Source organism: Athene noctua, chromosome 2 (assembly GCF_965140245.1).
Source record: "Athene noctua chromosome 2, bAthNoc1.hap1.1, whole genome shotgun sequence".
Lineage (NCBI taxonomy): Eukaryota > Metazoa > Chordata > Aves > Strigiformes > Strigidae > Athene > Athene noctua.
This window is the reverse complement of record NC_134038.1, coordinates 165,802,215-165,830,158: the sequence shown is the minus strand read 5'-3', so window position 1 is coordinate 165,830,158 and position 27,944 is coordinate 165,802,215. Positions and strand designations below refer to the sequence as shown.

General features: G+C 48.8%; 2 protein-coding genes across 5 annotated transcripts in view; both read right to left on the bottom strand.

Annotated features, from left to right (window-relative positions):
* The window catches only part of SETD2 (SET domain containing 2, histone lysine methyltransferase), a 71,578-nt gene extending 48,163 nt beyond the window's left edge, over positions 1 to 23,415 (bottom strand). The window contains exons 1-3 of the mRNA XM_074901060.1: positions 23,177 to 23,415; positions 8,028 to 8,043; positions 333 to 4,762 (exon numbers count right to left, since the gene is read on the bottom strand). Of these exons, the coding sequence (XP_074757161.1) occupies positions 333 to 4,762; positions 8,028 to 8,043; positions 23,177 to 23,214 (4,484 nt within the window). The 5' untranslated portion in view covers positions 23,215 to 23,415. The remainder of the gene's footprint in view (positions 1 to 332; positions 4,763 to 8,027; positions 8,044 to 23,176) is intronic.
* Positions 23,416 to 23,796: 381 nt separating this feature from the next.
* The window catches only part of KIF9 (kinesin family member 9), a 30,205-nt gene continuing 26,057 nt past the window's right edge, over positions 23,797 to 27,944 (bottom strand). For 3 of the 4 annotated variants that reach the window (XM_074901054.1, XM_074901056.1, XM_074901055.1), the window contains 2 exons: positions 26,827 to 26,931; positions 23,800 to 26,207 (listed from right to left, as the gene is read on the bottom strand). In XM_074901054.1, the coding sequence (XP_074757155.1) occupies positions 26,100 to 26,207; positions 26,827 to 26,931 (213 nt within the window). In that variant the 3' untranslated portion in view covers positions 23,800 to 26,099. Of the gene's footprint in view, positions 26,208 to 26,826; positions 26,973 to 27,944 lie in introns of all 4 variants that reach the window. The other variant, XM_074901057.1, reaches the window with a different exon arrangement.

Here is a 27,944-nt window from a genome sequence, read left to right as displayed (position 1 = left end):
AGATGCTGCAAGATGACTGAGAGTATAAATAAATCATCCTCCCACCATATCCCCCCATCTTTCACCTCCTCTCATCACCAGGGTCTGTCTGGGCCCAGCTGGAGGTTTGTTTAGAAAAAGAGACCCGGGGAGGGGTTAAACACTTGCCCAGCATCATCTCCTTTAGGAACAGCTTTGCCAGATGTAGGGAATGCAACATCCCTCCCCCTCCCTCCAAATTATGCTAATGTGGCCATTAAAAAAAGCTATCACAGACTCAAATGTAAGTTAAAAATCTAAAATTGCTATAGGCGAGGGAAAAAAAAAAAAAGGGTAAAAAAAAATCAAGTTACCTTTCTGTCAAGTATACATTCTCCTCAATAAGGTCAAAGTAACAGGGCATCTTCCCTTGCTTGGCAAACTCCTTCCAGCGCTGGGGGTCTCTGAAGTCGTCCATGATACACAACCGACCCACCATGGAGGAGTCCTGTGGCGCAGACTCCACTTGGTCCCCCCCCTCCAGTTTCTCCTTCTTCTTGTCCCTCAAGTCCACATCGCTCTCAGAGTCACTCTCCAACTCTGGGCGTCTTTTTTTTGGTGGACCTCGTTCTTTCACATCGTTTTTTTCCAAAACCTTTACCTCCTCTTTCTTCTCCCCGTCAGGCAACGGCTCCTTGGTGGAATTGCTGCTGATCTCATGTGCCTGCACTGAGCCTTTTTCTTTCTGCCCGGGCATCTGGCATTTACTGGAAGGGCTGGGAAAGTGAGGCTTGCAATCATCATCCCAACGGTCATCCTCTTCGTACTCCTCGTGATCCTCTGTTAGAGAATCCGGTACTTGCCCTTGAATTCGGTCGTAATTAACAGCAGGTCTACTAGCAGACCTGGCATCCCAGTAACCGTTGCCTTGCCAGTAACTCTGAGAGCTGCTGTACACCCCTGAGCCCGGCTGGTAAACATAGCCCGAGTAAACACCAAAGCTGCTATCTGGTTGTTGGTAGGTGCTACTGGGCTTCTCTGGCTGGGAGAAGTCCCACCCCAAACCACCCAGATCCTCCGTTGTATGAAAACCATCCAGCCTGGAGAAGTCTCCGAGGCCAGACTGGTTAAGCCCACCCTTCCCTTGTCTACTGTCTGGCTTGGAAGAGCTCATCTGGTGTCGGGATTTATCGCTGCTCTCAAAACTCTCTGGCAGACAAAATGGCTGCTCATCTTGTCGCCCCATCGGCCTACCAGCAGACATCAGCTCCTGCAACGTCGTTCTCTCGTCCAGGCTGGGTTTGCTGTGGGAGTCTGCCGTTAGGTCTGCCTGACTCGTGCTGTCAACACCGTCGCTCTGAGGCTGGCACGCATCTGGCCGCAGCTCCTCTGTCTCCTTCCTGCTGAGCTCGGTGGAAGTTGCCAGGCTCTTCTCCATCCCTCTAGGAGAACATCTGTTCTCCACTTGTGGGCCACTTTTACTCACCACATTCTCTGACCTCTCTTCGTAGTAGGGTCTACTGGGCTCGGGTCGCTCGTCGTCCCAGTGGTCAGAGAAGCGTCTGCTGCCCTGGATACCCCATAATGCACCAGGGCTGCTCTCTTCCATCACAATACTCGAGTTCTTTGGCACCACAACAACAGACTGCAGCCGTTTTGGTGGCACGCCATCATCAGAATCCGAGTCCTCTGTGTCACTGTCCTCACTGCCCCCCTCGCTGTCGCTCTCCCCCGTGTCGGAGTAATCATCGTGGCCAGTGGGAACAAATTCAGTGGTGTTGCCGCTGCTGTCACACGTTGGAGCTTGAGTTACCATCTCCATTTCTTCTGCGGTGACAACAACATCGCAAGAGGGAAACAAGGCATCTGGAAAAGCTGAAGCCACCAAGGGCTCGTTTCCCTCATCCTTCTCGGCCAACACGTCAGGACACCGAACTCTCAAATCATCCTGCCTAACTCCCTCGGTGGAAACAGCACTTTCCTCCACCACCTCTCGGACACGGTGCTCCAGCGGCGCTTCCGAATAGTATGAATGTTCATCTTGGAAGGACAGTTTGCCTTTCGCTGAACCAAGGTCAACACGTGGAGCATCCGACTCGAGGGTCTCTTCAGCTTCCGAGGGCTGGAGCAGCTCCTGAGGTCCATCCGGCGGCGGCACATCCCATTTGGAAGATACACTTTCCTCTGGCATGGGGGGTTCCAACCTGAGCCTTGGGGAAGAGCCGTCCTGGGAGGGATCTCTGCTCGAGCTCTCTGCCATCAGGCTGATTTTATGGGCAGGATGACCGTGCTCATCATCACCAGCAGACTTTGAGTGCTCATCCTCCGTGCTCTCATAATCACACGTAACAGTCTGTGGCTCCACCTGCATGTCCAGAAAAGCCTCAGACGTAACTTTTAAATCCGCTGGTTCTGCTTCAATCTCCACTTCCGAATGATACAAAGCAGGGGTGGCGTCGTCTGAAATGTAGCAAAAAAATGGCTCTTTGGTTTTGTCGCACGGAGTCACCTGATCATCCAGCTTTTGTAGCAGAGTTTTAGTAGGATCTACATTCACCACGGGAAAAGGGGTGGCTTCCCCTTGCTGCTGCAGGACTGGAGCCTCCACTTCCCTAAACAGACTGTTGCACTCACTGGACTGGATCTGAGAGTCGTCTGGCTCTTGCTCTTGAGACACGTACGTGCTCTCAAACCCGTTAGATGGCAACGGATACGACGGACTCATCTTCACAACAGGTGACGCTTCTGACCAACACAGGCTATTGTCAGAAGACACGGTGACATCCTCTGCTTTGGAGGCACTGGAAGTTGCCAAACCGTCAGCCCTACCCTCCGGGGACCCATTTACGCTCAGCTCCGTGGGGAAACATGTTTTTAACTGATCATGCTTTATCTTTAATACAGTTTCTTGTTCCTTAACACTGTCGTGGCATTCGTTTCCTGTAAGTTCCTCAGCCTTTGAGTTAGCAAAACCTGCTTTCAATTCATCTGCCTTTTTAAAAGCAGGCGAATCGTTTAACTGATTTAATGGAGAAAGTGTCTTTTCCCTTTCAAATTTTTTCGCAATGGACACCCGGATCTCACTGCTTTTTAGACAAGAGGTCTCTAAATCTAGAGAATTAGACTGCTGTTTTAATTCTTCGATCGATTCTGTACAACAGAAAGAACTCTTAAATTTATCAGGCTTTGGTGTGGGGGTCTTTGAAGGGGTGGACTTATAGCGGGAGGAATTCACATTACTGTCAGGCTTAGAATGGGATGTCCCCTTTCGATAGCCTAGCTCATCAAGGGGAGAGCACCTTTTGGTTACTTCACTTTCTGAAGTCCTTTTTGAATCTCTATCTGCTTTCGAAGAAGACCTTCCTCTCCTTTCCACGTCGGCGTAAGACGACTCTATTTTGCTGTCCCTGTCCGACTTCGAGTAAGAAGTCCTCGAGTCTCTGTAGGAGGAGGAGGAATGGGACGATGTACGCCTCGAGTCGCTCGACCTGGAATGTGTCCTTCTGTACTCGTCCTCCGAGTCCGAGCTCTCTCGCGCCCTGCTGTCTGCGTACGACCGGGAGTATCTCGACCTTTCCCTGTACGGGGAGCTCCGATGGTACCTGCGGTCAGATTCATAGTAGTGGGACCGCTCCGACCTTGAGTAGGAAGAGCTGGTTCGGGACCCCCGGTCGGATCGGGAACGGGAATGAGATCGGCTGCGCCTCCTCTCTCTGTCTGACCGAGAGCGGGAGGATCCATACCGTGAATCTCTTTCTGATTTTGAATAGCTTGAGTACTTCTCGTCCCTGTCTGACTTGGAGCGCGAGGAGGACTTCCCCAGGTCGTCGCCTCTGAGGGACGTGGAGCTTCTTCTGGGATCTCTCTCCTTTTCTGTGCTGGATATTTTCAGCTCGTGCGACCGCTGGCTGGAGGAGGTCCTCACTGAATCTTCATCAGACTCGGAGCCCAGCAACGTGCCGTCGGACTGGGAGAACTTCCTCTTCGAGCCCTGCCTCCGAGAGCACAGAGCAGCACCCTTGGAGCCGTCGGAAATGTCATCCTCTTTCCCAATATGGGAATCTTCCTTCTGTGGAGTTATTTCCGTCTGCTCGGGCACGGTTTGAGTTACACGTTCTTCCGAAGTGCGCGACACCGCATCCTGCTTGACGTCGGGCTCTAAATACTCCTTCGGTACTACGTGACACAGCTCCTTCGAAGCGGGGACTTCAGCTTCCCCGAGAGGTGACAGCAACAGCGTCGACATCAGCACAGGCGGCAGCTGTGGCAAGGCCGCAGTGGCAGGAACTGGCATCGACAGCGCAGGGGGAGGCGGGGGAGGCGGCGGCGTTGAGGGAAAATCCGTGCCGAGTGCCACCGGTTCCACTACCGGGGCCACAACCGGTGGTGGCGGCGGCGGTGGTAGCGTCGCTGCTGTAGCTGGTGGTGGTTTTGCTGTGACATTAAGTAAATGTTTTTTAAAATGGATCTTCCCTAATTCTACCTTCGGTTTTGGAGGTGAAGACTCCTCAGTTGAAGCAGCGGCATCCCCCAGGTCCATTTTACTTTTGGGGTTAAAGTCAGTCTGAAGGGGTACTGCTGGGGAGCTGGAAGTTTCATTTTGTTTCTCGTTTCCAAGACCAGTCAGAAATCTATTCGGTAAGGTTTTCTTGGTTAAACTAAAGCTGAAAGACACCTTTTGTCTTCCTTGCTCCTCAAGATTAACCTTTGTTTTGGTGCCTTTGGGCAAAAAGCGACTGGAAGCAATGCCTTTGAACACCGGGCCTTTGATAAAGCCAGCCTTCTGCACGGTTTCAGGCTTGCCCTGCGAAAGTAAAAAAGAGATATAGTCAAAGGAATTAGGTTTTTAACTCTATTTCACAGGCACACTGAACAATTTTCTTCTACCTGGTGAATTTTTCATGACAATAAAATAGAAATCGATACTCTGGGCTGGAGTCTGGGATAGCGCAGCCATGCTGCCTTCTGCGCCTGGCTCTCTCTTGAACAGAATCAATTACCCCAGTCAGGTCCGATTTGGAGCAAAACCTCCTTTGGGGTTTGGGCTGACGCTTTTTAACTGACTTATTAATGACCAAACTGAAAGTCCTTTTTACATATTAATTCTTAGGATTTTTAAAAAGCGATAGGGTTCAACATCTAAAGTTAATTGAAGAGATAGCACCACTTTATCTGTGCTGTTTCTGTGGTCCCAGGCTGCAAAATATTCTTCGTTTTTAAGCTTTTAAGTGCATTTCACATCCCAGAAGACTGCACCTGCATGCTTCTGGTTTCAGCATAAATCAGGCTACCTAGAATTACAGCAGCAGTTTTAAGCCCCATCCTTTCCCACCTCCTGCCAACAGCCTTATCTCAGTCATTAGTAATTCCTAACAAGTTTCCAGGCTCAGGTGTAGATCAGTTTTAATATAACAACCTCCAAGAATTCCCATCAGGACCCAGCCGTGCATGATGACTCCATCACCTCCAGGCCAACCAACTGGAATACACTCCACATGCATCCCACCAGCAGCTCTCTGCTGTTTCCTGCCCAGGATCTCGCTCACCACCTTGCAGCGAGGACTGTGCTACTAAGTCTGTTCATTTTTAATGCTAAATGACCTGAAAGTCATAATCTCTCTGACATTAAGAGCTCCAGATCTCCACAAAGAAAGCTGCTGTGTCAGCACTCGCAACTGAACCCTGGCCTTGGAAACGGAGCAAGTCTAGAGCAACAAAGCTCCTTCAACATGGCAACCTCTTACTTTACAGGATGCATTTATCCAAGATTAGCAATTTTCAGAGCATAAAGCACCGTATGTTTACCCATCCTGGCATTACTCCAACTCTTTTTAAAGCTTAGGGCTCGTCTATGCAAAAGCTGTGTCACAGGAGCACAATTCCTAAAGATTAATATTGTGGCACTCTGGTAAAAGAGGGTTCTTGTCAATAGTCTTTATCCCCATATATTCAAATTCCATTAGTGTAATTACATTTTGTGTGAGAAGCATAACTCTAACAGAAACAGCAGTATAAAAAAAAAAAACTGTACAGAGCTGGGTTTTACTCCCATAACTGTTGCATGAACACATCTTTGGCAGCAGCAGCAGTTTCCTGCAACCCACTGTGAATTATTACGTACTTTGTTATCCTTTAACTTTTGTAAAACAATGAATAGCAGCTCAGGCTAAAGGCATCACAGTAAATTATTAAATAAGACGTTGGAGGAATGGAAACCCCATCCTATTCTGTTTGCACCCTTGGACATCATATGTACAAAAATATCCTCATTTTTGATGAAACACACGGGGTTTTATTTTAATGGTGAAAACTATGTCACAGTCTCCACGTGACCAGTCTTGGCTACCCAACCCAGCACAGTGCACACATTTGATCTTCACCAGCACATGATTAGCTGCGTTCTGGAAAAAAATGGGTGCAAAAAAAATAAAAAGCACTCCTTTTAAATAGGTTTATTTTTATAGGGGTGTCATTTCATGGATGCTTTTAAACAAGTGCGATGGTTAGAAGGGCACCCAAGCAGTAACCTTGAAAAGAAGTGCATGCCCAGACACTTGTCCAGCTCTGAAACACACTCCTCTCTCCACAACTGTCTCACAACCCTCTCCAGAAAGTCGTGCTGAAAATACTACCCCTGTTTTCCAAAGAATCTACTCATCAGAAGTGATGCAGAGACTAATACACAAATGGATATAAACTAATTCATGAAAGAATAAGGGACAAAATCAAGTGCCTGGCCCAGCTGGCAGGAGTTTCTGCACGTCTGAATGCTACTGAGACCATCCTCCCGTAGGACACAGGCTCAGCCTTCTGAAGAGCAAGAGAATATGATTTTTGGGGTTTGCTGGGTCAATTATTACCCCTGAGTGACCAGAAATGCACACCTTTTTACCCCTGACCTGTGCATATGGCTAATGGAAGAAGTCTCCACAAATCTGAACCCAAATTCTTATCAGAGACTGGATTCACCTATTATACCCCCTACATATTAAAAAAATAATATATATTTTTGAATATAATAAATACAGTGCATCAGCATTCAAGAGTTTTCTTCCTTGCTAGAACTTTTGTGAAATTATTTTATGTGCAAAATTCAGTTATGGAAGTGTGTTGGTTTTGATCAAAAATCTTTCTAACTTCAAGTGCAATAAATCTGAAATCTGAGCACACACATGAGCAATGAGGTTTAAATACATCCACCTTTACACAAAACACAGGACCTGAGGAAAAAAGAGGAGCTGCTAAGCTTCTATTCCTTCCCTCTTCATAGCCTATTCAGCAGAGATGATACATTTCAGAACTAATGTTTCACCCTCAAGTGCTCAGGCTTCCAGGCATTTTTTTTCTTAAATAACACCAAGTTTAACAAAACATGACTTAGAGAATTTTAAACATACTCCACAGGTAGCTTTTGAAATTTAATAGGTAGCAATTACTGGCAAAAGCTCTGTAGTAGGAGGGGAGTTCTCCTTCCTTTAATGTTTTACAGAATGAGAACATTCCCCAGAACATTGCTGTGGATATTTTGCAGAAAGAAAAAGGTGATAGAAGCTCACTGCATATTCAGCAGAGACACATGATTACTGAAGGATCAATCTGCGGGGAATGTAGGGAGGACACCCAGTATGTTCACCAGCACCACCAGAGCAGATACGGTCCTACAGCATCAAAAATTATTAGCAGCAATTGTTCTTATGCTGGGATATTACAGTGTTCCGGTCCCTCCAAGTTCTCTCCTTTTTCCCCTTAAATTCAGAGTCACACTCAGCAGAACTGATTTTTTTTTTTCTTGCAGATGAAGTCCTTAAAGAATCATCTCACAGTGCAGAAAGCAGCACCTACCTACACCAAATGACTCAAGGGCACCGTCATGCTCTGCTATCCCATTCCTCTGTGTAGATGCCAGACGTGGTATTGAAAGCATTTTCCTGCTTTCCTGGATTTAACCACTGGACTAGAGGCACCCCGGAACAACATCAGTTTGCTTGATCTGGACCCTAGGTCACTCTGGATTCAAGAAATCTATAGGTCTTGGGAGCAACATCAAGAAAGGAATCAGTTTTACTCACCTCATTTTCTTCTTCTCTATTGCAATCCAGCCGAGAAAACATGCAAAAGAAAACATAAAAAGAAGGTGTAAACATCAAGAAAGGCAACATCCGAAATCTGGCACTGCAAACAGGATGGACCCAGGGACACAGAGTGAGGATAACAACCCACAACTAATCCTGCTGCAAAGAGAAGGCCCTACCAACGTCACCCAACACTCAGGCAGACGTGCCCACCACTTCTGAAGGGGAGCAAAGCACAGTTTTGAAGCCCCAGAATTTCAACACTGAAAATTCTGCACGGACTTTGAGCAAACCTTTTTTGAGCAAACGGCTGGCTTGGTGTTGTCTTCTGAGGGTTTGCAAACCAGCAAGAACCTTATTTCAACAGGCACTGCAGAGGTAACACATATAAAAAAAAAAAAAAAGCTTGAAAATGAGATGTAGGAAGCTAAATTTGGGTTTCTTTCAATTTTAGTATTTTCTTTAGCAGCCCAGAAAGAGTGAAAAGTATCTGCCTCTCTCACAGACAGAAATCAAAGATACTTATGAACACCTTACTGCTGAATGACCTGCTATGGATCTGCAGCCCTGGCTATTTGCCATGATGCTTAGACTTAATTAATCAGTACTTTGACAGCTAGCCGCTCAACAGGGAATTAATTTGGAGCGCTGCTTTGATTCCAACCAAACCCAGCAATTCTGAGCCAACAGGAAAGTCCCAACTTTTCTTGGCTTCCCTAAGTTCTTCACTCCAATACCACGAGCAAATTAGTTTTTCCTACAAGGAAGGAGAAGGACAAGAACACGACGACTCTCTCCTTGCTTTGCTCGATACCTGGCAGAGTTTCAGTGAGTTTCTCAGCCCCCAAAGAAAAACTACAGAAGCAGATGTAAAACTTTCAGCGATGCGCCTTAACCAAGATGTCAACAGCTCATCTGTCTTTATCTGGTTCTTCCCCTATTAGGGGTCCAAAAGCACTCTCCAGTGCTCCAACTTTCACATTTGCATGCAGACAGCCTTCTCCTCGTCTACCTTGTAGATAGATGAGAAGTTTTCAGCTGGACTTTTGCTAAATTTGATCAGCTTCTGAGCCCCAATTTGGGTGCTGTTGTGGTGACTCGGTGAAAGATTTCTTGCAGAAAAGGTTCACAGCTAATCGAGAAGTATCAGTTTCTAGAAAAGAAAGCCAAAGCTCTCGGTTTCTGTGTAACCCAGGCAGGGATCCGCAGCAGTGACGGCAGGGCGATCACCACCTATTTCCCCATTTCAACCACCATCAACAGAGAATTGGGATCAACCTGCTAGAAAGACCTAGCAATAGCAGTAATATACCCCTGCCTCTATGAAGGCTCACGTCCAGTTGATAAAGCTTATTATAAGGCTATAAATTATTCTCAGAGCGGCAAGAACAGGGTTTGTTTTCATTGAGGAAACACGAGCTGGGAGTTTAAGCAAGCTGTGGAGTACACAAGGGCATGCAAGTGATTTAATGGGGTTAAGCCAGCCATGAATCCAACATCCCGCTGATGCAGAGGAGGTCAGAAGCCCTGTGAGAGCAGCACTTTGACACAAATCAGTGCCTAAAAAGGAGGTTTCATTTTTAGGATCACAGAAAGTGGAGTTTTCAACTTCCAGGACACCGACGTTGGTGACTGTCACATATTCTGAGTGTTAAAACACAAGCGTTTACAAGGGGTGAGAACAACACTGAGGTCCAGCATAGCCAACACCCAACCAGACCCAACATGAACATTGGACTCGATCTTAAGTCTTTTCCCACCTAAATGATTCTACAAAGATTTTCAAGGCATCCATAACCTGACATGTTGTGATATGGCACAGTCTAACAACCAATAGATGAAAGCTGGCAGTCCTAAACCAAAAAATAAATAACTGCCTCTTTATACATAAGAACACAGATTTAAGTAGTTATATACTGGAAGACAGGTAATGAAGTTTAGCATTTATAATTAATACTCTGCTTTAAGAGTAAAATAAGTAATTCCTCTCAACAATCCATTTTTCCTCATGTTGCTGGAACGCTGCATAAAACCAGTATTAAGCTAAAATGCTGGCAAGTACACAAAGCAGAGGTCTCCAAAAACTGAAAGCTAAGAATAAAATTTTCCCTTCCTGAGAGGGCATGCCTACAAAACAGCAGGAATCATGGCCAGCTCAAAGCTCACATCCTGCTCAAAGCTTGCAGCCACACCAGTAGATTTCCTGGACAAGATGCCAGGGTGGTAAGGCTGCCTCAGTATCTGCCACCTCAAACCAGCTGCTACACAAAGGTGGACAGTGGGGTCATACACTGAAGGGGTAAAAAATCTAGTTTAGATCCTTCAAAACCCAGAGGGAATCTTGCAGGAGACAGTGAGCTGCATTAGGAATTGGGACGATCTTGCTGCTCTAAAGCCACACAGTAGCCAGACTTGTATGTCCTCAGGGAAGGAAATCACCAAAATCTGAGCAGCTAAAAGGGTGGCAAATGAGAAATCAAAATATTAGAAGACAGAAAACAGTTAGAAAAGGGACCAAACAGAAGATGTTCCATGAATTTAACCGGTTGTTTAAAATATGTAAGAATGAAGCAGATGTATCTTGTATAGTCCTAGATGCCTGTACGAACAATTTAATTTCTACTGGACAGAGCAGTATTTCTTCTCAGAGAGGGAACAGTAATTTTCCCCCTCTGCAGCAGTATTTCAGCCAGTTATGCCCAAACACTTTTTCCTCCTGAATTACCCCTCTGTTGGCAGCAGAAACTCTCCCACTTTGCTACAGGTGCCCTGGCACAGGGTAACCTTAATAAAGGAGGTGGCTAGGTTGGGTTATGGATCCCATTTCCATTCACAGCCTCTTCTTTTGCCCCAGATAAAAAAAAAAAAAAAAAAAAAAAACACCCCACATAAATAGATTTCCAAAATTAGTGAACGCGTTGCTGTTTGCTCAAAAGCCTATTGCCAAATTCCTCCCACACTGGGTTTGAAGTTACATAAAATCCCCACGATACAAGGCTGAGGAAGGACCTGGCACACAGAGGAGACCCGGCACAACAAGAGCGTACGCAAGCTGGGGATCCATCCACACACACAACCCGTAGGTTTTCCAGCAGGTTTCCAGCTCCAGAGGGTTAGAGCAATCCCACTTGTTTCCCTCCAGCTGCACTTTGCTATCTGCAGGTATATGAGAGGAAGACTGTTATTAAAATTAGCACTGGATTCATGCACTTAGTGGCTCGTTGCTGTGAATGTCAAGAGAAAGGGCTTGTTAAAGCCCAAAATAAACCTCAAAGCAAAACTGAAGACCTCTACAAACAAATGGTTCATAAATTTAGAAAAAAAAAACAAAACACCAAAAACAAACAGTGAATTATCCCATCTTTTATCTGTCTATAGCAGCCCTATGCATTACTACAAAAAAAAAAAAAAAAATCAGTCTGCCCCTAAAATAAAATTTAAAGAACAATTTTGCCTGTCTGCCAGTTAGATCTGATTAACTAACAACAAATAGGGGTCAGGTGAGAGCAGGATGTGCTGGCACACACCCCACAAACTCACAACTGCAACCAACAGCAACCACAGCAGCAAAACTCAAATCCCCATGCCACACAGAGGAGTTTGTATTTGCAGGAAAGGCTTTAAGGCTATGGACCCACATTTCTACCAAAACTCGTTATATTTTAAATTCATCAGTGGCCTCAAATAGCATTCTTTTCCCATGTTTTTAGTCCTCCAGCTTTCCTACTCATGGAAACATCCCAGGTTTGTCATGGGCATGTTAATAAAAAAATAAGGTTGTATTTTAATTCTGAGATTCAGCAGCTTCAGCATTTCTTAGATGCTTAAACAGCTTGACATGAATGAGACTTCTCTCCTTTTTAAAATGTAATCCACATTGCAATCTCAACGTAATCCACATTGCAATCTCAACTATACACAGGCCTTGCCTATGCTAAAAAGGCAAACAAACAAAAAAAAATGCCTTCGGTCTTCTGAGGTCTAAACAACAAATTCTGGTCTGCATTAAGACAAAACTTGAAGAGCTTCACCTCCCATATGTTCTCTTTTTTTATTATTTTTTTATTTTCTTAAGAGAGAAAAATCTGGAAGCCTAAAGCTCTTCTTATCTAAACATCTGCAAGACTAACAACCCTGCCAGCCTAAAAAAGCCCCATCCTGGGCAGGCACTGAGCTCACCTTGCTTTAAGATGAGCTGATGGGGTATTGTGCAGGCATTAGCATAGATCCATCTGAAAGCCTACCTGCCTCGGCAATTACCTTTCTTTCTGAAGAAAGGAAATAAAATGCAAAACCTCAGCACTCAAACCGGAGGAAACTCCAACCTCCAGACTGTTTTGCTTAGGCCAGGTCTTGCCAGTGTGGGGATGCAGATGGACTTCATAGTGCTGGTGGATGCACCAGGACCTTCATCTGCAACCCCAGGGATAAGCAAACCAGGAGGAAATACAAAGACTTCGGGTGTATACTTGCAGTTCCAGTAAAATCCTAAAGTCAAAAAGGAACTATCCGGGCAGATTTTCCCACAACGCAGCAGCACCTCTGGCTCCTGCCACTGCAGATGCTGTAGATAATGTAGATGTTCCCTCGCTGCTGCTGTCATTCAGCTCCTGCCACACTCAAAACTGAGTGATTTGGTAAAATACTTACAGGCCTGAAGTGCTGTGCCTGTTTGGTTTATTAGTCTCTAATGTGGCCGGCTAGAGACAAAAGACAAGGACAAATGTGCAGCAGTGCCTATGATTAACTGAAATAGGTGCTAAATTGCTGTGAAATCTTTTGTACAGAGCACTCACTGTGCTTTTAATACCCAAACGTGGCCCTGCTCCCCAAAAATACTGGACCACAACTGGATAATGTACAACCAGGAAAAAAAAAAAAAAAAGCAGAGGAGTTAATAGACAATCCTGCTCCTTCCCCAAAAAAGCCACAGACGGAGGAAAGGCTAAAACACACCCAGGAGGGGGGTGGGGGGTGGGGGTGGAAACACTAACAGTATCAAACATCTTATTTATACAGAACCTTGAAACCAAGCCAAACTCTGCAGAAAAGGAGGTCAAGGCAGCTGTAAGCATATACCTGTCCCTGTGGCACATCCCCCCGATGCAGCTCTCCCATCCCCTGCTTTCCTAAATCAGCATTTTCTGGTTTATACAACATCTTCTCTGGGTTTGGAGTTGTAATTTTGGAGCAGGGCAAGAGACACCATTTCTCCTGTGCTGAAATATGAAAGAACAGAGAGGATTGAACACACCAGGAAAACAAATAGCCGAATATACCGAAAATAAGTATTTCTTCTTTCATTTACAAAAATGCTAAGGGCTGAGTGGCATCCTGCATAGACACATGTCAGAAAGGGATTTTTAACACAGATTATGGTGTATGCAGTCACCTGGAATCACTGGTGAATTCTCCCTCCTAACACACCTCACTGAAATGAACTCTATATACCAAGAAAAAACCCGCACATGAGCCATTTCAGCAGCAGGCATGAAGAAGATTTAAGGAACTCAACTTCTGTAGCTTCCACTTCAGCCCAGTCCGTGGTCCCATTTCTCCTCAGGCTGGAGGAGAGCCACCAAGAACAGATTTCAAGAAGGATTACACCACAATATGGAAAACTTACAACGCTATAAATTTTTACTATGAGCATTTACACTGTTCTCCACAGCTGGGGAAAATATAGGTTTGAAAAAAAAAAAAAAAAAAAAAAGAGCAAAAATGCCTGTTCTTTGCCAGCTGGCAGCACCCACAAAGGGACGACTTCTGCCCAAGCCCTGGGTCTGGCAGAGCCAATCCAGACCCTTTCTGGGCCAGGTCTACCCAACAGCAACCAAATCCTAAAGAGAAAGGGAAGAAATTAAGGGGGAAAAGGATGATTTTTGAAAACAGTTTGCTTTTGCTGCTGCTCCTTTTGCAAAGGAAAAGTGGGTCACAGAAAACAGAGACTGGCAGGAGAATATGAAAAGCCACAGGTTGAGGTTTGGGTTGGGGTTTTTTTGGCTAAAGCTTCGTTTACTATTTAGTTACCTGCGTATTAATAATACTAGTGTTTGAGAGAAGCTAGGATCTTCTGCTTCAGGAAAAAGCGTTAAGAAGAAAACAATTTCCAGTGGTCTTCTGCTCCAGTAAAAGCATCCCAGGACCCTGCTCCTTCCCCAAAACTGCCCGGGAATTCCCAAACTCAGCACCACTCACACAACTCCTGCTCTCCCCTATCTGCTCAGTGCCAGGGCACGTCTAAAGAAGAAATCAAGTTTGAAATCGTGACAGCAATCATCATAAGCAATGCTGTTCCCATGGCAGCCGGGCAAGGGATTTAACAGCCCGAGCGCCGATAAGGCAAGGGAAAGGGCGAGGACAGACGGAGGGGGGACGGTGCCAAAAAGAGAGGGCACAAATCCACAGCTTAACTCAAAACCACGGCTTCTGGCTCAGTACCATGGGAGCATGTCCTTGGAAAGCTTCCTCCTCCTCCTCCTCGCGGAGCAGGGAAGGAGAGATTTCAGCGGCAGCTTTTAGAGTTAGCATCTTCCCATCAACAAACTTTAAATGGGATCGCTTTTCCCGTAATCCCTGCCCCAAAAATCACCTCCTTTTGACGTGATCAGGCACAAACTGCAACAAAAGGCAATGTTTCAGACATACAAAGCTCTCTTAAACGGCGTTTCACTACCTGATGAAATTAACTCCTCGAGCATCCAGGGCTGCAGTTGCCACTGGGGAAGGAGGAGGCTGGATCTAAGACAAATGCAGTTTATCACCTCCAGCACGCAGGCAGGGGAAGCTGCAGGATGGTTTGACATAGCTCTCTCCCTGTGGCGTACCACGAGCGGGATGGAGGGGCAGGAGTTGCACAAAAAAAACCCAAAACCCGCATTAAAACGGACAGGCAGCTTTTACATCAGAGCAGGCTGCTGCTTGCAAGGCAGGGTCACTATTTCACTCATCATTTTCACCATCTCACTGAACAATTTCTAACAATTCAAAAGGCTGAAATTAAAATTAAAACCTCCTTCCTACAGCCAGGGTTAGGCCAGGCTTAAAAGCGCAGGGCCGATACCTAGCTCTACAACAGCATGTGTGCAACCCTCAACAAGTCCCTATCCCCATTCCCAACTTTTTTTTTTTATCTTCCCCCTCATCCCACCTTTATTTATTTCCAGGTTCTTCAGGCCACGGACATTTCCATACATCTGTCTACAGTGTTTGCCACAGCAAGGCTGCGACACTGGTTTAAGCACAGGCACCCCCATGGTAAACCACACAACAAATCGTTTCTCCTACCAGCACAAAACCTCTTTTAGGACTAATCTTGTGTTACACATCTCAGCTACCCCCACCGCATGCCCTGGGGCTCCCTGCGAGCCCAAATCGTTTGTGAAGCAGCAAATTATCTTCTAAGGCTCTGCTGCAGATATCTAGCAAATATCCTACGAATTTATTAGCAAAAGGAGAGAAAGCAAGTGCCAGCCTTCTGCGAAATTCCCTCTCCCGTACAGCATTTGCCACCGTAACCCGGCAGGGATGGTCATGTTCGACTCGACTGCCGAGGCACAGCATCTGCAGGCGCTGCCAGGTAACATTTCTGGGCTCGGAGGGAAAAGGAATTAGTGGAATTAGCAGAAAGAAAACAGTTTGTTTTTTAATTTCGCTCAAATCCCATCCTACACAATCACCGGGCTGCGCAGAAACAGTTCAGCGTGTGCTGAACCAAACTGCTCTAATTAAGTTAAAAGATGCTCGATATCAGGGAAATAATTCCAATATTTAAACCCTGCTGAAAACCAAGGGACTGCATGCAGCTTCTAATACCAGCACAAGTTATACCAACACTTCTCCAAAGCGTTCCTCTGCAGCGACAGGGGAAGCAGAGGAAGACAAGGAACCTGAAAGCATATTGAATTTAAAAAAAAAAAAAAAGTAATAATCAGAAATATCTAAGCTGACTTACAATCATTACTACAGGCAACAGCACAGGGCTTCACTCTTGGCAGAGCACTCAGCAGCTTGCCGCGCAGAGGTTTGGAGGCTTCATCTGACCTGAGCAATGGCTCTGGGTAATTAGGTCTGTGTGTAAAAAAGAGGGGGAAAAAAAAAAAAACACCAACCCACAGAGCAGAAAGGCGATGCCCCTCCCTCGGAGGGCAGGCACAAGGCGGGGAAGGCCTTGCTCCCCAGGTCTGAGCGGGACCCCCAGGCAGCACACCCACCCCCCCACCCCCCCCCCCCGTTACCCAGCCAGCATCTTCTGTGGCCGCTTCTCACCCGCTACCCTTCTCCACTGGGTAAAAACTGGGGGGTTCTCCCCCTCCTGCACCCTTCTGCACTGCTTCACCTGAAGGATTTTCCTTGCACGGGTGAGCAAATTCCTAACCCGACCTTACCAAGGCCTCACCAAGCCTGGCACTGCAGATCTTTGTCACCTAAAATGCCTCGCAAATAAAAATTTCTGGTTCCCGACTGCAAGGCTGGGCTTGCAGACATCTACCTGCTTCAGGAGAAAGGTCACCTTAAATCCACAGACACACATGTAACACCAAACACTTCCATAATTCACCATATTGAAGTCTGCATTCACAAAATCGCCTGCCCTCAGCCAAGATTAAGATATTTCCCAATCATCAGGGGTTCCTAAATTCAGATTTCAGAGAGTAGCAACTGCAACCCGCACCATGAACGCCAAAAAACTTTGTTGTCTCAGTGCTGTAAATAAAATGCTGCGACGTCCCAGCCAAGCTTAAGGTGGCTGCTTTAATATAAAATCCTTAACGTATTTATTTCTTACGCAATTATAGAAGAAGTTTAATCCTCTATTACAAAACCTGCCCGGCAGGTTAAGTCAACAGTGGGAGACATGTTGGGAGCCACTCTCAATTCAATAAAAGAAAATAAACCCAAGCTCCCTGCCACACCAATTCCTGGAGAATCAAGCACTTTAAATCAAACTATTTTAGTGAAATTAAACCCAGCCTAACATGGCAAGAAATGAGAGCTAGTGAGTGAAAACCTGCACCCTGCTATCGCTCTAAAACACCGCGGCTGGTTGCTGTGGCAATACTAAACACAAGGTGATACCAGGCAGGGAAATCACTGTAGGAGCAGATAAATTCAACCCCTTTCATCCTCCTTTATGCCAGAAATTTGCAATAAAAGTGCAAGTTGGGAATGAGCTGTGCAAGTAAACTCCCAAGCACCAGGCTCCCGAGTTTCTTCTGCTGGACATCCAACACTACAGAAAGCTGCAAATGTTAAAAATAATTGTTTTTTGCTAACTCAAAATGACACACTTTTTATTTCTAGCTGCAAAACCTCCGCTGATGCATTTCAAATAGGAAGGCAATAATGCAATTACAACACGATGCTGTGGAAACTGTAAAATCTTTTGAGCGATGGTGGGTGAAGCCAGAGGGAATCCACATTTGGTCCCAAAAATGGTGCTTCACAGCGAGCACTGCCTAGGCTCCAGCTCCTTCCCAGACCCAGCCCGATGCCTCTTCCCTCCTGCATCAATATTTTGGGTCAAATTTTGACTCCTGGCCCACATTTTGCTTGACTTTTGGGTCCTGTTCCACATTGGCCCTGTATCGGGGGGATGGATCCCGAAAGGCTGAAGCTTGCTGGAGAGGGCCAGCTGCAGGGATGGAGCACCTTTATGGAGGTTTACCAATAAAAAATAACAGGAAAAGGGAGGAAAAAGGGGGGGGGGGGGGGGGAATTTTCAGCAAGTGTCAAACCAAACCTACAAAAACCAGAGCCACGCTTTGACTTCTTTCTCAAGACTTTTTTCTCAATGAATCCTACCAGTTCCAGCAAGGAAAAATGAGAACCAAGCGCAGCCTGGGATGGTGTAAAATGGAAAAAGCCACATTGCTCCTGGCCCACGGGGTTACGTGGCTGTGCCAAGGAGGGCGTCAAACCACCATGGATGATCTGAGCCTTTGGACCGCAACGTTTCAGCTCCTGATCACTAAGGAAGTTGCACCAAACTTTTGCACAGCTCCATCAGTACACCAAGGTTCAGCTCATTAATAAATCTAAATAATTACCTAAATAATAACATGCAGACAGTCTATTGGGATGAAGGTCAAACACATACGGCAAACATATTAATTTTTCTTTATGTTTCCGTGTCTATTAAAAATAGGTGTTTATAAATCCTATCTCCCTGTCTAAATATACACACAAACAAATTATATTTAGAATTACATCAACAGATCTCTAACACAGGACATCAAAGGAAGGCTGTCACCTATCCCCCTTAAGCCCACTTTGAGCCACTGCAAGGAAAATACTAAATTGCAGAAGGAAAATTAGAAACAACTAAGACAAGAGAACCATCTGGAAGCCCTCTCCTTTCAAAAAACCCAGGGATTTCTCTGTCTCTTTTCCGAGTAATCACTAAACCACAGTATTCAGGAGAGCTGAGTGTATATATTAGCTGCTCTTGCGTATTACATGTGGAGTGTGTAATTATCTGTACACGTCTGGGTGACTAAAGGTACACAGAACAACTTGGAACTCAAAATATATTGCCTGAGTAGCCTACAGCTGCTAAATTTCCTCATTTTTGAGAAACCCAAGTGGCTGGAGCACACCCTCCCTCCCGAGGCTGCCACTTTCCCTGTCCCTCTCACACACATCATTCCATCTTTAATGACTCCACCATAGAGGAGCACCACTGATCCACAGACCTAAACCATGGAAAACCAAAGGAGAAAAGCATTCCCAGCGTGCTCACACACAGCTAGCTCATGGAAAAATGCACCATTTTCCTATTCATAGGCATCTCAGCTGGCAGAAACCACAGGGACTTCAACTGTTCAAAGCCAAAATGTGGACTTCCCCCCCCTCCTCCCTTTTTTAATTCCCTCTCAAGCTAAACACTGCAGATCTACCCTGCCCTTGCTGCACGCCACGTTTCTGCACCACAAGCAGATGGAAGAGGAGGAATGACAGTGCGGTTGGTGGAAGCTGCACAAGAATCCAGGGCAGAAGGACATGCCAAGAAGTCCTCCTCCTTCAAAACCCAACAATGGTAAGACCCAAAGTTTGGCACCAAAAGACAGAGAGAATGAGACGTCACCAAGAGCAAAGCTACAAACCTCAGGCTTCATTCTTAAAGAGAACTGGCCAACAGCACCAAAAATGCACTATGGAAGGAGCAGGAAAAAGGCAAGAGAAGAGCAGAACAGGCAGTGCTGCAGAGCATCCACACCTCCTTCCTAGAGATGCCCAACCGGGAGATAAACGACCTCATTTAATTTGGCTCCACTGCAAGCAACGAGCATCAGAAAGTTCGGGTCCAGCTGGGAATTCTCCTACGGTGACATCAAAAATAATAAACCGAAGTAAGAAATATGTCTGATAACTTACTGGCTGGCCAGGCAAGCAGGTGAAGGCCTCCTCCCACGACCAAAACAAATTTGGGTGTATAAAGAGAGTTTTCTTTAAATAAACTGACTTTTCAGAGACATTAAGGCTTAAGCACAGAGCTGAAAAACCCTCAGGTACACTCAGGCAACAAGAGCCAAGTTTTTCCCTTACTACTCTTGATTTTACACGCTGTGGGACCATCATTAGTCTCCTTAATAGAGGGGAGGAATGTTCAAAGGGAAATGCAGGTGTAAAACCAAGCCCTTCCCTTCCATTAGCATCTCCCTGATGGATTAGAACATACTTGAGGATCTGAATTTGGGCATTTAACAACAGCACATTTGCCAGGAGCTTCTGCATTGTGCCAAGAGCACCGATGTTACCAATTGTTTGCCCTAGAGAAAAGCAGAAAACAGAATCCAGATGCCTATAGGAAGCAAAAAATAATCAAGTCCCAAAGCAACACAAACACCGAATGGCCCATGAGTCTCTACAGCTGCAGTGCACATTAAAAAAAAAACAAACACCACAGTAATTTCCACAACCAAAACCTGAAGTTTTAGACTGTTTGAATCCTTATCAAGGCATATGAACAAAGTCAGTGGGTTGTTCAAATGCACTGGGCCTGAACGCCAACCCCACCAAACCCCCCACATGCACCACCAAGCCCCACCAGTGTCACTGGCCTGGTGGAGATAGGGCATGGTAGGAAGACCATCTTCCCCCAAAATGGAGCTAAATTCAAGGTGGGGAGGTCTACCTGCAGCAAAGCACAGAAGAGCAAGCAGATAAATACATTTCAGCCACAGGGGCGTGCAAGGGAACCTGCCAGACGCCAGCTGAGGATACCCCCAGGAGTCCCAACCTGATCCATCACGCCCCGTGGAATGACCCCACCAACGCGTCACTTGTTTGAGAGGGTCCTCCACCCTCCAGCAGCCAGGGATGATCTCGGTGTCTTCTCGAAGGAAGCGCTCGCTTGTCCCAGGTTTGGCTCTATCAGCTGCGTCCCTACAGCTCCAGTGAGAAGAGATAAAAGTTTCTTCTGCTCGCAGCCTACAACACAAACATCCAACAAGTAGGTCTGGGTTGTTGTCAGGCAGCTCCACGGAGAAGCTGCAGACCTTGCGTGGAGCTTGGGCAGCGGCTCCGAGCTCAGGACCTCAAGCTGGCCACAATTTTAGCACCCAGAGAGGCGAGAGGCAAGCTGGCTTTGCTGGACGCTGAAGTTCTCAAGAACCTGAGCTCTGACTGCCAAGTGGGACACAGAGAGCGACCAACCAGGCACAAGTTTCTTTGCTAATTGGAAAAATCTGGTAAATGCCAGCAGCACGTACTCGAGCTGCCTGTAGTTCAGCTCCCCACCTCCTACAGCCCCCATGGAGCTCCACCTCAGCAACAACCATGTCCCGTCCCTGGAAGTGTTCAAGGTCAGGCTGGACAGGACTTTGAGCAACCTCATCTAGTGGAAGACGTCCCTGCCCACGCATTGGACTGGATGACCTTTAAAGGTCCCTTCCAACCCAAACCATTCTGTGAATAATTCCCACGGAAAAGAAGGCTGAGCCTGTTGATTTACCATGCTTCGACCAACGCTTTCCAAGCCCCCACATCTCACAGCAGTACAACTCCAACGCTGCGAGCTACAAAATCAATTCCTCTGAAAAAGCAAGCCATGCACAGCACTCTTCATCACACCCCCCAGCAGGTCCAGGACCAGGGGAAGCCACCAAATCCAGCAAACATCCCACAGCCATCACTGTTTGATGGTTTTAATCAATTTGGTTTTAACTGCCTTCTCCACCACGGCGGCCAACCGTGATTTGGAAATACCCCACCAGTTCCCAAGGATGTGCCGGGTGACGCCTTTCTAATATCATGACATTCGAGAGCGAGGAGTGAACCACAAAGTGTCCCCCACCTCTGAAGGAAACCATTGCTGAGCTACTGCAAATAATCCTCTTCTCAAAGCTATAAAGCCCACACGCTGGGACGAGTGTGTCCTAAATAAGACACACCAAGTGGCAAACACAACTCAGAGGCGTAGTGAAACACCGAGCTTTGGGGCAGGCGCAGGGAAACACGGCTCCTCAAAACACCTGAACGCTTCCCGACAGCTTCCAGAGTCCCAAAGCAGAAGGAAAACCCTAAAGTCAAACCAATAAATTAGTATTTCTTTCCAAAAGTTGTCAGAGAAACCACTCGGGCTTTTTTAAAGAGCCCAGCTTTGCGACACTCAAGACTTTTTCAGACAACAAGCTTCAGTATGATATAACTTCTGTGTTTTTAACCATCAAGCTCAGTGTGAAGTTTGGTTTGACACCAAATGCCACACGCCGCCACTGCCTCCCAGGACAGGATCCCTCACACTCTTAAACTAAAAAGATAAAATACCTAAATTAGTCTAAAACTTTTTGGACAGGTAGTAGAGTTGTTTGAGGGTCGCTCAGGATGGGACCGTTGCTCCCCACCGGGGTTAAGCTCACATAAATCAGGCGCAGGGTTTGCTCCAGGCTCTCCTGTCCTGGGAGAAAGTCAGGAGTCAAGGTCTAGCAAAACACAGCCTGGATTCAAACTGAAATCCTCTGTCTCTCACTAATTTTAGAAGGCTCGGCCGCAGGCATCGTTTCAGTCGAAACAGATCCTCAGCTGCTCCAGGTGGGCACAGCCAGAACTCGTAGCCTTTGCTCAAAAAGGTTTGCTCTGTTGTCCTTGCTCAAAACACGCCATTTTTAGCTTTGCCTCGGATCCAAGCATTGCCCAGAGGTGTGCTACACGCCAGGTGTCTGCCTCCTTCCACCCCACAGCCAGCCACACGTTGGGGACGCCTCACGCGCAAAGTTTAGGGAAGCACCCGAATCCTTCGTGAGGAAAGTCTAAAAAAATGTAAAAATAGCGTTGAGAATCAACGAGAAAAGGAGGGGGGGGGGAGTGGTGGTGTGTGGGGGAAGAAACCCCACCGCTACCAGCCTGAATGTCTTGCACAGAAGAAGCGATAGATCCGGCAGCCCTGGCGTGATGTCGGGGTGTGGGGGGGTGTTGTGAAAATCCCCCAGCAGAGAGGAGAAACCAGAGTTCACCGGCCATTAGGTCGGTCTCCCCCCCCCCCACCTTTGCCTGGCTCCTTCCTCCTGTCAGAAAATGGGGTCAGGGCAGGGGCCGAGTGGGGGCTGTTGCAAGGAGGATTCAAGGAGTAAAAATCAAGACAGGAGTCGGGAACTCCTCCACACATCAAGGAAAAGTAAATTAAGAATGATAATAAAAAAAAAAGGTGCGGAAAAATGGCCCCGCGGGGAGGCCGGGACACGTCCGCACGCACCGCCCGGCCTCCCTCCGCGCAGCCCCGCCAGGCCGGGGGTCCGGGCCCTGCCGCTCTGCCCCGGGCAAGGCCGGGAGGGCAGAGCAGGGGTGGCCCCCCCGCCACCCCCCTGCCGCCGGCTGCGCCCGCCGCTCCGCTCTCCGCCACCGCCCCCCGCCCCCGCCACCCGGCCTCCCCCCGCCGGCGCCCGGCCGCGACGCTCACGCAAGGCCGGGGACGCGCGGCCTACCCCGCCGGCCCGCCCGCCGCGCCCGGGAGAAGGAGGGGGGGAAGGGGCAGCAGCGGCGGCGGTGCCCCGGCCCGGCTCTCTCCCCCCCGCCGATCCCCCGGCCCCGACGGCTCCCCGCGGGGCGGCCCGGCCCGGCGCGGCGCGGCTCGGCCAGGGCCGGCGCGGCCTTAGGCCGCGGCGGGGAGCGGCGGGAGCGGCCGCCGCGGCGCGGCCCGCGCTTACTCCGGGGTGGGGTGCTCCGGGTCGTAGAAGTCCCCCATGGTCGGGCGGGCGCTGTCGGGGGCAGGCGCGGCCCCTGGGGCGGGCAGGGCCGCGCCGCGCCGCGGGGGAGGCCCCTCTCCGCCCTCCGAGCCCGGCGGGGGCTCGGCTCCGCCGCCGCCGCCTCACATCCTCCGCCGGGCCCCGCGCTGCAGCGGCCGCCGGCGGGGCCCCGCCATCCGCGCCGTGCCCTGCCCTGCCCCTGCCCGCCGCCCGCCGCCGAGTCCGCCCCGGCCGCCCGGCTCCTCCCCGCCGCGCCGCCGCACCGCCGCTGCCGCTCCGCTCCCCCCGGCCAGGCAGCGGCACCGCCGCCGCCGGGGACAGGCCGGGATCTCACCGCCACCGCACCGGCAGCGGCCGCGGCACCGCCGGGACCAACCCGGGATCGCTGGGACCGCGCCGCGATCACCCATGGCACACCGAGAGCACCCCCGGGACACCGGCGCCCCAGGAATCTGGGATCGACAGCACTCCCGGGATCGCCTACACCCCGGGGCACCGGCACCCTAGAGTCACCCTCAGCACCCCCGGGATCACCGGCGCTCCCCAGTCACCCCCGGGATCACCCCCGGGATCACCGGCGCTCCCAGATGACCCCGGGATCACTCCCAGGATCACACCTGGGATCACCCCCAGGATCACTTGCACTCCCAGATCACCCCCGGGATCACCCCTGGGATCACCCCCGGGGTCACCGGCGCTCCCAGATCACCCCCGGGGATCACTGACACCCCTGGGCAGCACAGGACACCAACACCTCAGTGATCACCGGCACCCCGGGATCACCGGCACCCCGGGATCCCTCCCAGGTCACTGGCACCCCAGGACAACCCCAGGATCTCCCCCAGGATCACAGACACCCCCGGAATCACCCCCAGGACAACCCCGACCACCGGCACCCCCCAGACCCACCCCGGTCCCCCGCTCTAAAGAGAGCACTGAGCTCCCCAGGCCCTGCCGGCCTCCAGGCCACGTTTCAGAGAGAAACTCCACAAAATCACTAAAAACTGCTTCTCATCCTTTCACAGGTCGTTTTATTTCACCAACTTCCCAAACTCTGGGAAGAGCTCCTGAGCCGGTGCCAGAGCACCCCGGGATACCTGCCTGCTTTCGGGGTGCAGTAGGACCTTTCCACTCATGCACGAGCCTCAAAACTACATTTGCAGCATCCAAAATTTGAGATTTCTTGGTTTGTTTGTTGGGTTTTTTTTCCAGATTTGGGACCACGGTGTGAGCAGCAATGGCGCAGGGACCTGCGGGGATGGGGTGGGGGGCACCGAGCAGCACCCACACAGAAGCACGAGGGGGAAGCAGAGGTGGGGTGGATAGAGGATGGGGTGGAAGTGTTTTCGTGGGAAGTTCAGCCTGGGCTTAACTCCCAGCAGCTTTATAAGCCTTTGAAAATTGATAATTACAAAGAAAAGGTGATTTCTAGGCTGATAGCCATGGCACTTCTGGGGAGCAGGTGCTGGTACAGCAACATGAGCGAGCTGCAACAAATCAAACGGAACAGCTTAGACTAATTAATTTCCTGGTGTTCCATGTAAATGGGTGCAGCACGTGGAAAACCTCCGACCCGGGATGCTCCTGCTGTGGCTGGTGCCAGTTTTGGCAGTGGGGGCTGTTTGTCCCCCATCTCATAACTCGGTGAGCTCCAGCCAAGTGCCAGCGGGTTTTCCAGTAATCCCAGTGCTGTGCCAGTGGGTTTTCCAGTGACCTCAGTGATTTGCCAGCAGGTTTTCCAGTAATCCCTGTGATTTGCCAGGCTTCGGTCAGGGTGTTCCCAGTGGTCACAGATCACAGGTGCTGCATTTTGGGGTTTTCAGCATGATTCTTCCAACTCCCCAAATAATTTCAAAGCTTTAGGGGCTCCCTGACCTCCTGGGGGGATAAAGAAGCGACTCCTGCCCGCGGCAGCTCCGAACACAGGCCGGACCCTGGGCATTTGCCACTCCAGTGAGCAGCACCCGCTGTGGCTGCAGTGGCAGAGGGCAAACGCTGAGGACCACCCAAAATGTGTAGCAGGTACAAAAATCCTGGATGACACTTTTATTCCTTGCAGGAATGAGGAGCAGAAACCCTGAGGAGGAGACAGACACCAAAGCTCCTTTAGGCAGGAGACGGGACCCTCTTGGCTGGATGTGTGGTGTATAAACTTCAGCATGTGCAGAGCTGGAGTCAGCCTCCCACCTCTGCTAGGGCTGGGGGAGGAAGAGGAGGAGGAGGACTTCTAGCAGGCTTTCAGCACGCTCTGCGCAGCAGGTGAAGATACAGCGGCCTGGTGAAGCAGCACGGTATCCTCCGGAGCCTGGAGGGCACCAGGATCTCACTCTGGATCTGAATCACCTTGGTGGAAAGCAGAGGGCTGGGATGGGGAGGCTGCCATCGATCAACACTGCTGATGGAAACGTTTCTCTGCTGCGTGCACCTCTCCAGCCCCTTCCTCTCTCCAGGAGGGCAAATGCCCTGGGGTTGCTTTGATCCATGGGGAGGACTCACTCTCACCCAGACTTGGCTTCCCAGGACCCACCCTGAGAGCATCAAACTAGCAAAGATGTGACTTGACACTTGGGCAAGAACGAGCCCGGGAGGCCATTGCCTCCAACACCAGGAAGGAGGGAGGCAGAAGCAGCCCCAGCAACACACTTCTCAGTCCCAACGCTGCCTTTTCCAGAGATGCTCTGGAAAACAAGCCCTGGCTTGCTTCCTGTCCAAACAGCAGCTTTGATTACCAATAACTGTCAGTTCAGCTGCACAAAAATTGGGTGGTTGGTTTTTTTTTTCCTACTCTTTATTTTTGATAAATCTATTGTGGACATGAACACAAGGCGCTTTCTGAGGTGACGTTGGTTATTGAGTGCTGGGTTCCAGGCTCAGCCTGAATCTGCTACATGACGTGCAGAAATGACAGGGGTTTGTTCTTCCCACCAGCTGTGACGAGCCCAGGTTTCTTGTGTATTTTCTCCAGGGATGACATGGTTCTGGTGTACATGTGCTGGCAATGAAAAGCCAAAAAGAATCATTAATGTGAACTTAGTTTTCAGAGCAGAATTCTCACCTGTAAAAGCTTTTTTTCCAGAAAAAAAAAAGCAAAACCAAACACCACCTTCCCAAGTGGTGCTGGAAAAAACTGCCCAAATGAACCCCATCACACCAGCATTGCACTGCCAGTGGCAGATCCCGAGGAGGGCACGAGGAGCCCTGGGAAGTTCTCCTCCCAAGCACTAAAGAGCTGGTTTTGAGATGTTTTCCTTAAAAATGCTTACTGCTGTAGTTGTGCAGCCCTGTTACTCATAAACACCCGATCTTTTTGAAGTCCTGCTAAGCTCAGGGCCTCAGTGATATCTTACAGTGAGTCTTTGACAGGAAGGAACTAGAAGTGAAAAGTGCTGAGATTGTTTTTCAGCACAAGACCAGCTTGGGATGGGGCCTTTACATCAGCCAGAGGCAAAGAACATTTCAAAGAGTTGTGCTGCAGAACCAAACCAGCATTTTTCAAAAGGCTACAGCCAAAACAGCCAAGAGCCCTACACCCCACCTAGCAGCGAGGCACAGAATCGCTCTTCCAGCACGCGTAGGCAGGGGTGCATGGAATGGGGCCCAGCTGGGATTACCTTTTGATCCATCTTCATTTTTGCCCTGTAGAATGAGACCGAAGCTGGGCAGGCTGGCAGCGTTGTCTCCTGCATCCGCTCAAACCTGTCCTGCTCGTCTTCCTCCTGCCAGCAGACAGACCCCGCTCCGTGTGAAAAACACACACCTGGAGACACAGAGCTCAACCGACTGAACAATCTCTGCAAAGCCAGAGGTCCTCCCTTCCCACACCTTGAGTGAGCAGACTTGGGCAGGACTTTTAGCAACATCCATCTGCAAGTGAAAGCCTCAAAGGGAGTTTTAACTACCTTAACTACCCTTAGTCCAGTCTGCTTTCTGCTGCTAGGTAATCTCAGCATGAAGGGAGGCTGAGCTTTAGTGTGGTCCCCCCCCCGAGCCCAGCCTGCTGATGTCAGTGCCCACCTTCTCCAGGGAACCATCTAGAAGGCAGGAGCGTGCAGAAGAGGAACATGGGTTGAATGAAATACCATTTTTTAAGATACTGGTTTGTATATAACATTTTCATGCCAGATCTGAGAATAGCTCTAGCAAATTCTTAGGTCACCTTCTGCAGTGGTTCGTCAGTAGGTGACAGTGAAATTCTGGTGGGAATTCAGGTGGCCAAACCAAATCGAGCCAAGAGTAAAAGATGCACACTCTGGAGAAAAGCATTAGAACAATAAATGAAGAGCTGGTCTGGAAGAGGGAAAATAGTTCTAAGTAGGAAACAAATCTCCAGAGAAAAATTAGGTGGTTGCCTCCTGGACTAGTATGGGCCCAGCATGATCAGTGACATTCACTGGGAAGCTGCAGTGAACTGCCCAGTAAAGGGATCAAAGGGAGAAACCAGCACTGAGCAACATGAGCAGGGACTTTACCCTCTGCCTGAAGATTTCTGCCTCTAACACCAACAACTTGACACAGCTGCCAAGCGCTGCTCAAAGGCATGTTTCATTCATCTTTGGGGTTCTAATTGGTGTGATGACAAGAAATCCGGGGCTGGCGACCATTAAGGGAGTTTCTATGAATACATTGAGTAACTTGAGTTAGTAAAAGTGACTAGTGATGGATTTCCTCTTTTCCCCAAAGAGTGACATCCTGGACCCATGCAGGCAGTCAGGGTTTTCCTGTTGAGCTC